Source organism: Dendrobates tinctorius, unplaced genomic scaffold (assembly GCF_039654945.1).
Source record: "Dendrobates tinctorius isolate UK_male_01 unplaced genomic scaffold, ASM3965494v1 ptg000011l, whole genome shotgun sequence".
NCBI classification, from domain to species: Eukaryota; Metazoa; Chordata; class Amphibia; order Anura; family Dendrobatidae; genus Dendrobates; species Dendrobates tinctorius.
Genome location: NW_027361679.1, coordinates 48152605 through 48164076, shown reverse-complemented (window position 1 = coordinate 48164076; position 11472 = coordinate 48152605). Strand labels below are relative to the sequence as shown.

The 11472-nt window shown below is 38.8% G+C and overlaps 1 protein-coding gene across 4 annotated transcripts in view; it reads right to left on the bottom strand.

The window, feature by feature from the left end:
* Window positions 1-6708: 6708 nt before the first annotated feature.
* SHROOM3 (shroom family member 3) overlaps window positions 6709-11472 on the bottom strand; it is a 259505-nt gene continuing 254741 nt past the window's right edge. For all 4 annotated transcript variants that reach the window (XM_073541952.1, XM_073541933.1, XM_073541926.1 and 1 more), the window contains 2 exons: window positions 10557-10829; window positions 6709-7963 (listed from right to left, as the gene is read on the bottom strand). In XM_073541952.1, coding sequence (XP_073398053.1) covers window positions 7631-7963; window positions 10557-10829 — 606 coding nt within the window. In that variant the 3' untranslated portion in view covers window positions 6709-7630. The remainder of the gene's footprint in view (window positions 7964-10556; window positions 10830-11472) is intronic.

Here is an 11472-nt window from a genome sequence, read left to right as displayed (position 1 = left end):
GGGCGATGCCTGCTACCATGACAGTGATTGACACATTAGCCAATGATGGGACAGTAGTAGTCCCATCATCCGGCTAATGTGTTAAATGTAAAAAAAAAAAAAAAAAAATTACATGCTACATACATACAACATGCATACTACATACATGCTACATTCATACTACATACTACATACATGCTACATTCATACTACATAAATACTACATGCAACATACATACTACATATATACTACATACATACTACATATATACTACATGCATGCTACATACATACTACATGCTACATACTACATACATACTACATGCATGCTACATACATACTACATGCTACATACATACTACATATATACTACATGCATGCTACATACATACTGCATGCTACATACATACTACATATATACTACATGCATGCTACATACATACTACATGCTACATACATACCACATATATACTACATGCATGCTACATACATACTACATGCTACATACATACCACATACATACTACATGCATGCTACATGCTACATACATACTACATATATACTACATGCATGCTACATACATACTACATATATACTACATGCATGCTACATACATACTGCATGCTACATGCATGCTACATACATACTACATACATACTACATACATACCACATATATACTACATACATACAATACATTCATACAATACATACATAGACATACAGTACATATAACATAGAGTAACATACTTACCAATACTTGTCACATTGTTCCCCGAAGCCATTGTCGTCTACGGAATAAATATTAACATAACAAACCACAAAAATACTCACCCACGATCCGAAGCAGTCCACGAGTGTGTCCCACGACGATCTTGGGTAGAGAACTGCAGCATCAGATGATGCTGCCGTTCTCTACGGGCTGCAGGAATCCAATGACGGAAGGTAGGTATCCTTCCGCACTGTATTCCTCCGCCACTTAAAAAAAAAAAAGTCCCTAGTCTCACTTTATGCCATTGCTGTGTGGGAATTTCCCACGCAGCAATGGCATAAAGTGAGACTAGGGACTTTTTTTTTTTTTAAGTGGCGGACGAATACAGTGCGGAAGGATACCTACCTTCCGTCATTGGATTCCTGCAGCCCGTAGAGAACGGCAGCATCATCTGATGCTGCAGTTCTCTACCCAAGATCGTCGTGGGACACACTCGTGGACTGCTTCGGATCGTGGGTGAGTATTTTTGTGGTTTGTTATGTTAATATTTATTCCGTAGACGACAATGGCTTCGGGGAACAATGTGACAAGTATTGGTAAGTATGTTACTCTATGTTATATGTACTGTATGTCTATGTATGTATTGTATGAATGTATTGTATGTATGTAGTATATATGTGGTATGTATGTAGTATGTATGTAGTATGTATGTAGCATGCATGTAGCATGCAGTATGTATGTAGCATGCATGTAGTATATATGTAGTATGTATGTAGCATGCATGTAGTATATATGTAGTATGTATGTAGCATGTATGTATGTGGTATGTATGTAGCATGTAGTATGTATGTGGTATGTATGTAGCATGTAGTATGTATGTAGCATGCATGTAGTATATATGTAGTATGTATGTATGTATGTAGCATGTAATATGTATGTAGCATGCATGTAGTATGTAGCATGCATGTAGTATATATGTAGTATGTATGTAGCATGCATGTAGTATATATGTAGTATGTATGTAGCATGTATGTATGTGGTATGTATGTAGCATGTAGTATGTATGTAGCATGCATGTAGTATATATGTAGTATGTATGTATGTAGCATGCATGTAGTATGTATGTAGCATGCATGTAGTATGTATGTAGCATGCATGTAGTATATATGTAGTATGCATGTAGTATATATGTAGTATGTATGTAGCATGTATGTGGTATGTATGTAGCATGTAGTATGTATGTAGCATGCATGTAGTATGTATGTAGCATGCATGTAGCATGTATGTAGTATGTATGTAGTATGTATGTAGTATGTAGCATGTATGTAGTATGTATGTGGTATGTATGTAGCATGTAGTATGTATGTAGCATGCATGTAGTATATATGTAGTATGTAGTATGTATGTGGTATGTATGTAGCATGCAGTATGTATGTAGCATGTATGTAGTATGTATGTAGTATATATGTAGTATGTATGTAGCATGTAGTATGTATGTAGCATGCATGTAGTATGTATGTAGTATGTATGTAGCATGCAGTATGTATGTAGCATGTATGTAGTATGTATGTAGCATGTAGTATGTATGTAGCATGCATGTAGTATATATGTAGTATGTAGTATGTATGTGGTATGTATGTAGCATGCAGTATGTATGTAGCATGTATGTAGTATGTATGTAGTATATATGTAGTATGTATGTAGCATGTAGTATGTATGTAGCATGCATGTAGTATGTATGTAGTATGTATGTAGCATGCAGTATGTATGTAGCATGTATGTAGTATGTATGTAGCATGTAGTATGTATGTAGCATGCATGTAGTATGTATGTAGTATTTTTTTTTTTTTTTTTAACATTTAACACATTAGCCGGATGATGGGACTACTACTGTCCCATCATTGGCTAATGTGTCAATCACTGTCATGGTAGCAGGCATCGCCCGATGGGACTTGTAGTCCCATCGGACGATGCCTGCACAGACCCCCGAAGCCTGCACAGACCACCGGCAGGCCGGCACAGCCCCCCGGCAGGCCGGCACAGCCCCCCGGAGCCTGCACAGACCACCGGCAGGCCGGCACAGCCCCCCGGCAGGCCGGCACAGCCCCCCGGCAGGCCGGCACAGCCCCCCGGAGCCTGCACAGCCCCCCGGCAGGCCGGCACAGCCCCCCGGCAGGCCGGCACAGACCCCCACAGGGTGCACAGACCACCGGCAGGCCGGCACAGCCCCCCGGCAGGCCGGTACAGACCCCGGGCAGTCCACACAGCCCCCCCGGCAGGCCGGCACAGCCCCCCGGCAGGCCGGCAGAGACCCCCGGAAGGCCCGAAATGACGGCGCATCATGATGCGCACACACCGCGCATCATGATGACGTCAGTCTGTCAATCAACTTTGAACTTCCGATTCCGATGCCGAATTCCGATATTGAAAAAATATCGGAAGTCGGTATCGGAATTCCGATACAGCAAGTATCGGCCGATACCCGATACTTGCGGTATCGGAATGCTCAACACTAGGTAAGACACATTATCATACACATCCTCTTAGTGACCAAGACCATGTTAGCACAATGGTGGAAGAAAGCAGAGGTTCCCAAGTTTTCAGACATACTTGACAAGATAGGCCAACACAGCGATTTAGAACGCAGATTTGCGAATAACAACAATCACATTCACAAATACTCAAAAAAATGGAAGACCTGGAACAACAAATTTCATATCAAATAGACTTAACAAGAGGCACTATATTTTGAAGTTTAAACCTGGGCACTTTAGTACTGGGATGCTGTATCTCCTTCCAAGAATGTTACCACATAATAAGGATTGTCGATTTTTTTTTTCTTTTATGTTGTTATTCGATATATGTTATTCTATGCCTATTTGTGGGTTCTCTAGTTTTTAAATTTTTTTTTCCTTACCTGTACAAGGTTGTTTATTCCCCACTCCATTCCCTCCCTTCCTACCTTCCTTTCCCTACCCTGTTTATTTCTAAAAAAACAATAAAAATATTTGAAAACAGAATATCTCATGTCAACAGCTTAGACTACTTTCACACTAGCGTCGTGCACTGCACGTCGCTATGCGTCGTTTTGGAGAAAAAACGCATCCTGCAAAGTTGCCCGCAGGATGCGTTTTTTCGCCATAGACTAACATTAGCGACGCATTGCGACGTTTGGGCACACGTCGCATCCGTCGTGCGACGGATGCGCCGTGTTTTGGCGGCCGCGACGCACAAAAAAGTTACATGTAACGTTTTTTTTGTGCATCGTCTCCGCCATTTTCGACCGCGCATGCGTGGCCGAAACTCCGCCCCCTCCTCCCCGGACATTACAATGGGGCAGCGGATGCGAAGAAAAACTGCATCCGCTGCCCCCATTGTGCGGCGCTTCCACACTATGCGTCGGTGCGCTGCAACGTCGCATAGCGACGTGCAGTGCACGACGCTAGTGTCAAAGTAGCCTTAAATAGAGATAGATAGTTGCCAATTACAACAACAGTGGGCTTACACTCATAACTTTGTATGCATCATCAGTCTCAACTACAACAATCTCATTTTGTAAGACAGCCAACATGAAATGCGCAGTAACTGTAATAGACTGCACTACAATTTATTTTCCTTAAAAAAATAAGTCAAATGCATTAACATGCATATTCCAAAGATGACCAACATCACAACCGCCACAAGGCTGTAAAATATCCAAAGTGCAAAGGCATCACCAATTAGGGAAAACAGATTATGCTGGTAACATGCCAATTTACCAGCTCTCAAAAATTTCTGATACTTTTTTTTTAAAAAGTGATTATTTTAAAAAAATAAAATTTCACTTAAGGAATTTTAATTTCACTTAATAATTTTTCTCTTTCTGACTTGGACTGCTCAGGGGGCACAGATGCAGGGAAGTTTTGACTCTGCAGGGGTCGGATAGAGGTCATATTGACATAGATGTTGTTGGCAACCTTCCGCTGTACAAAAGTTTGACATATTAGGGAATACAAATTTTCCTGGTAATACAACAATTCTCCCGACCCAAAAAATTCTTGAAAATTTGGGAAAAAATTGACAGGTTTTTAAAGAATATTTCATTTAAGGAATTTAAAGAATTTTAGTGTGGCAAATTTAAACAAATTTGCCCTTTCTCATAATCCTGATCAGCGTGCTACCAAGAAAATTCACTCCAGATGCAGTCACAATAAAACTGAATTTCACTCAAAATTAGAAACGCGGGGCGTTCGACAAACAGATATCATCGACATAATTACGTCTGTCAGGGATGCTATCAGTTATCAGCATTTATACATCAAGAATGGTATTGAATGTTCTCTAAAGTTACAAAGACCTCCAGGAAAGCCCCAAGATATTCTTGCAATGCAGATATGAACAATCTTCAAAATCCATATTGAAAAATGACAATATCCATTTTTACATAATTGACACAATTCTATTATGTTCTTTAACTGCAGCTTAAATGCGGGTTATTAGGTTTAGTGCTATGGATGGCACGCTATGGTTCTCTTTGAACAATAGGCCTGTGTTTATTCAATATCTCAACGTCTATTAGACACAATGAACGTAGAGTTGGCATGCTTGACCATGATTATCTAAAAGGTTCCTGGAAAAACTTTTTCAATGTACGTCAGAAGTAGGTCATTAAAATCAATGGGTCATTCCTTTGCATTCGTTGTTTAAGCTGATTTTTAATTGTGCCACAGTTTGAAGATAGTTTATATAAGTGAACCTTAAATTGTTAATACTACATATACATGTCCATAGTTGTCATTTCTCATGTGCTGCCAAACGAAAATGGTTGCCTTAAAATCTATCAAATCATGTGCATTTTTTTAATTATACAAGTCATCGGGTCACCTGATAAATTTATGAATAATACTGACAAGATGGGTGAACATTCCTGTTTGATGCTTTTGAGTATTAGCATATGTATCATGTAAGTACATAGGAAGGAATAGGGTTCAGTCCTGGTTAGTTTGGATAATGTGGAGCTGTACAATACTCCACCTTACCAGATACTCAAAAATGGAGGTGGTAGTTAAATGAATTTTCTAATTTAAAAAACTCCTGTCCCCCTGGTGTAGTTTCTTTTAAAGGGACCCTGCCAGGTCCCCCATGCCCTCTAACCCAGCAACATTCACATATGTTTTTTTCTTACCCTCTCTCTGTCATAACCTTGTATACAACATGACCTACTTTTAACCTATTTTTGTCTAAATAAAGATTACTTTTTATTCCATTCCATGGTTTCTATGTGCATTTTTTTACTTTATATGCTCCAGCATATGTATGAAATGAAAAGATCAAGGGTCCATGACCAAACCGAGAGTCACAACGCTAAATGTACATCAATAAGTGCTGCTCAGTATGAAACCTCCACCAGGGTAACTAAGTACAATATATTCTTGTATTTACAGTGGGGAAAAAAAGTATTCAGTCAGCCACCAATTGTGCAAGTTCTCAAGCTTAAAAAGATGAGAGAGGTCTGTAATTGACATCATAGGTAGACTACAACTATGAAAGTCAAAATGATAAAACAAATCCAGAAATCACCTTGTCTGATTTGGCAAGTTTTATTTTGCAAATTATGGTTGCTTGGATGAATAAAGCTGTTTTTTTTTTTTTAAATAAAAAACAAAATACATCTGGAGGACAGGGGTTTTCTGAAAATTGAATCCTTCTTTAAGCCCATGCAGTCTTTACGTCCTCTGAGAAAAGGCACATACAGGTCTTTTTTTGCTGTGGGACTTGATCATGCACATGATTGTCAATTTTTAGTTTTGCAATAATCACATCATCTAGTGTCTTGTCAGGGAGAACTGAAAATGGCAGAAGGTAGGACACAAACGAATGTGACCGTGCTTTATGCCTCACCAAACAATGAAAACCACTGGTGAAGATTGATAAATGAACATTAAATATAAAGATAAATAAGTTCAGTATTGAGTTAGTGTCGCACTTTACTTCTCTTTAAAAATAATGCAGAAACACACAGAAAAAAAATCCGTAAAATAAATTACATAGAACATTTTATTGTCCAGAGGTGTATTTTGATCCTTGAAATCAGATTTCATATATGGTGAAGTTTTTGTGCCTGTGCATAGAAAACAAGAGCAAATCAACACTGTGGACAACACAGAAGTGACATACATTATATCTTTGTTCGGCAAAGTGCTTTCTTCAGAAGGACATGTCTTACGTAAGCAGAGCATTAGCCTTTTAAGTGCCAGCAGGCAATGTGTTTTAGGCACTTCATAACACGGTAGGCCTGGCACGTAGTTATGACCAACATAAAAACATGGCCGTACAGGCTCCTCATTGGCACACACTTCGCAGAAGTTTGATTATAGTTACCGTGGTGTTTTGGCCCAATTTTCAAATTTGTATCTAAAATGGCAATTTTGACAATATTAATCACATCACTTGATGTAAACTCCAAAAGTAAAATCAATATAATATGTCATCTTACTTGTGACATCAGATTTAGTTACATTTCTTTACAAGACACAACAAAGGAATTTTCTACAGCAGGATACAGGTTAGCATATATACAAAACTTACAACATTCACTTACAAAAAGGAATTTTATAAATAGCAATAATTTCAAGGCAGAATCATTAAGGCAAATGTCAGATGTGGCAAAACCATAAGTTAGGAGTCGTGTATTGTCTTCTTGTTCCATCCATTAGTCACTTAGGGAGATTCATTGTTCCCAGTAGCACTTATCACTAGTATTATAAGGATGAGGCATGGACAAAGTACAAGTGTAGTATGTCCTTCAGCACGATATTCAGATCTATACCAAATGCTGTCTTAATTGGTATTACTGTCATAAAGAATTTATAAGTTGTGTTAATGGCTTGATTGTAACACCATAGGAATTTCACTAATACCTTACCCTACCGGACTCTTCTGTCAGATTTTTCAGATATCATTAAAGAGAGGTGATCATTGGTGGAAGCATTTTTGCATTTCCCAAAGATGATGAAGGCACTTTTCTATTGACCATGAAATCTCTAGGTAAACTTTCTAACAGGCAACTAAGTTGCTCGTGACTAAGATTGATCTTGTCATCCAGCTTCCTTTGTTCAATAAGAAGAGCTGATTTCATTTTCACAAATTGCTGGTAGTCCTGAAATTGTTCTTCGGTGAGGTAGTTTCCCAAGATGTCTGCCACCAGTTTTTCGCGACGATCCAAGTTCTCCTTGAGTTCTCGAGCATCTTCAAGTTGTCCACTAAGTTGCTTTTTCTTTTCGTTACAGGTATTCTGCAATTTGTTTCAAAATTTGTATTAGTATTGATGAAAGTTCAACATGAAATCTATCATCTGATATTAAATCTATAGCGTCTAAGAAGTTATTAAAGCCTTGCTAAAAGAAGATGGCTTACTATGGATAAAGATCACATGTTCAATTGTGTCCTTAAATCAATTGCTTAGGCAAAGTTCACTTATCCATCTTCTATAATGTTTGGTTAATTATCGACTATATTTTTAAGCTCTAGTGCATTATTAATAGTTTAACTTTAGCTGGGCTCTAATAGTATCAGTGGCCATGACAGGCCTTAAACTGCAAAGGAGGTCCTTCAGATTGAATGCTGCTTAAAGGTGTGTTTCACCACAATGACAGGTCATCAATATCAGAATGGTGGAGGTCCAACACTCAACACTCACAAATCAGCTGTTCACACGAGGTTGCAGCGAGATGGTAAGAGTGAACAGACCTAACAGCACAGCTTTGTACACTGTTTGGTGACTTCTCGTGGGTACTGCAAATCAGCTGCTATTAAACTAAAAAGGAGCTGAGCTTCGGTTTTTGTAAGCAGCCACTACCCAGTGAACCGAGCTGCTCAGTATTCACATTGAGTTGATAACAGTTTATCATTGGGATTCAAAAAAGGTACCATCTACATATGTTTCGTGAACCCATAAATTGGTGACTCATAACAATCAGTATAATGAGAAGAAGAGGGGAGTCAATTTATGCCATTAATAAATAAATGCAAAATTTTATTGACACCAATGTTTAACAATTTTTGTAACATTGATATCAATTAAACTGTGTATTTAATTTCTAATGGCATAAATCGATTCCCCTTTTCTCATCACTATACAGTTTATCTTTGGAGTTGTTGGACCCCTACTGATCTGATATTGATAACCTATCTTAACCTGAATCTATCAGCAGGATTGTGCACAGTAACCTACAGTGTCAGGTCGGTGCTGTTATACTGATTAAAATGATACCTGGGTTCATGAAAAGCGTTTTGTGGTTGTTTAATCTGTATTTGCAGTTTTCAGTTAATGATATGCTCGTGCTTTGGGGCGGACAGTGGGTGGCGCTTTATGTGGTGCTCTGCTTACATATTCATCCTTATGGGTTATGACAGGTCACTGATCCTTCAGTGACCTTCCCCCTATTTTATATACCGCATATAATAAGGTTTTAAAAAAATTATTCACATTCATCAGGCAGGAGGTGGCACCTGTGCTGTAGCATGACACGGTCGATAATATGCCTGTTTTCATTTTATTTAGACATAGTTTTGTTGGAAAAAAATTATCTTGATCAAAATGGCGCTGGTGGCCGCCACCAGCATCATTATGCTAGAGAAATTTTTTTTTAGCGCCATCCAGACGGCACCGGTGACACCTGTGCAGTAGCATCTATTGGAACGCAATAGATGCTACTGCACAAGCGCCTCCGCCATTTTGCTAGAGAAAAAAACTGGGAACCATCAAAATGGCGCCTGCGCAGTAGCATCTATCGGAATGATCATTCTACGCAAGACCCTTAATTTTTTATTCTAGCAAAATGCCGCCAGCACCATCTTAATGAAGCTTATTTTTTTTCTCTAGGAAAATGGTGCCCGTGAATGCACAGTAGCATCTTCTATGTTCCGATAGATGCTACTGCCTGATGAATGTGATTTTTTTTTTTAAAACCGTGTTATATGCAGTATGTATAATAGGGGCAGATCACTGAAGGATCAGTGACCTCTCACTATCCATACAGATAAATACCTAACCAGAGTACCACATAAAGCCCTGCCCACAGACTGCCCCAAAGTACGAGAATCTCATCAACTGAAAAGTGCAAATAAATATTAAACAACCACAACATGGATTTCATCAACCAAAGTATCATTTTATTTAGTATAACAGCGCCAACCTGACAGTGTCTGTAGGTTACTGTGCACAATCCTGCTGACAGGTTCACTTTAAGTATAAGTCATCAATATCACTAGCCCGGACTATTCCTTTAAGGAGTTAATGTTAATAACACATTATACAGTATCCCCCATGTTCTCTTTAGTGACTGAAACCAACCAACATCTATGACTAAGCAGAGTCAAAATAACACAAAACATTAGACAACCTTAAATCCAAAATGGTGCTCCAGGTTGGACGTTTCCTCCAAATAGTAGCTATTGCACTATAGCCCCCACTCTGCCTGGCTCTCCTTCTCTTCCCCTCCCTGGTAAGCACCTTTGTGGCAATCTGCACCATGATTGGTCACACATTATGGTTTTCCACCACATGCTAATCTGGTCTTTCTTATTGGTCCCTGACCCTAGCATACAGCCCTTGGGCATTACTACTTAATATTTATATGGGTGATTGGGACATGGCCACTTTGGGTATGTATACCGGGATGGCTTTTCATCTTGGTGGGAGGAGTTGGTAATATTTGGGCTAATACCGTCTGCATTGTTTGACTGACACTTTGTTATTATAAAGATTTGTATCTGTAGTATTGCTATCTAAATAAAATTTAATATTTTTATGTGCAATTCATCGCATGCTCAAGTCTGTTCTCCTGGTTTTTCTAAAATAAAATAATGTACAATAAATTGATTACCCGTTCTTCAGCACTGGTATTTTCTCCAAATGTACTGAGTATGTTTTCCACCTTGGCCAGGCGCCCTGAGAGAGACAGCAGGAGATTGACCACTTTGTCCAGATCTCCAATGAACATCTTATACTTGTCAAACTCATTGGGTTTGCAGAGCTTCTCTATCAGGACTTCCATCTCTTCTCCTAAGCTGTTGTTGAGCTTTACATCAAATAGAAGACTTTCTTTGGAGTGCTTCAGAATCTCAAGTTTATGATTAATGCTAGCAATTAGTTTAGCCTGTGAACAAAAGAAAAATATGCCACATATCAAGATGCTTTCCATGACTTACAAAGCTACAACAGCGTACAAGAAATAGTCATTGCCTGAAGAGAAAATCAACAGATATTAAAGTGATTTCATTTTTGTTGTCAGTTGGGCAAAATTTTATGAAATGTTGAAAGTGGCACAATATATTTGGCAGATCTCCATAGGCTTGTTACACACATTTCTTTTTCTCACATCACTTCACACCTGCCATTCATATAAATCAACGCTTTACAAAAAAAATGGTGCACAAAATTAAATGTTTGTAGTTCAGCTCTTCATCCTTAACAGGAATCTGTCACCGGGTTTTTGCTGCCTAATCTGACAGCAGCATGATGCAGTAGCAGAGACCTTTATTCCAGTGATGTGTCACTTACTGGGCTGCTTGCTGCAGTTTTAATAAAATCATTGTTTTCTCAGCAGGAGATTATCACTAGAGGACTAATACACCCGCTGCCAGGTAGTCCAACCCTACTCCCACAGCTGATTGGTAGCTTTATGCCTATGAACAGTGTACACAGAAAACGGCCAATCAGTGCTGTGGGAGGGTTTACACAAGGCTCTGCATTCAGAGAACTGGTAGATGTGCAGCAGATAAAACAGTTTTTAATCAAAA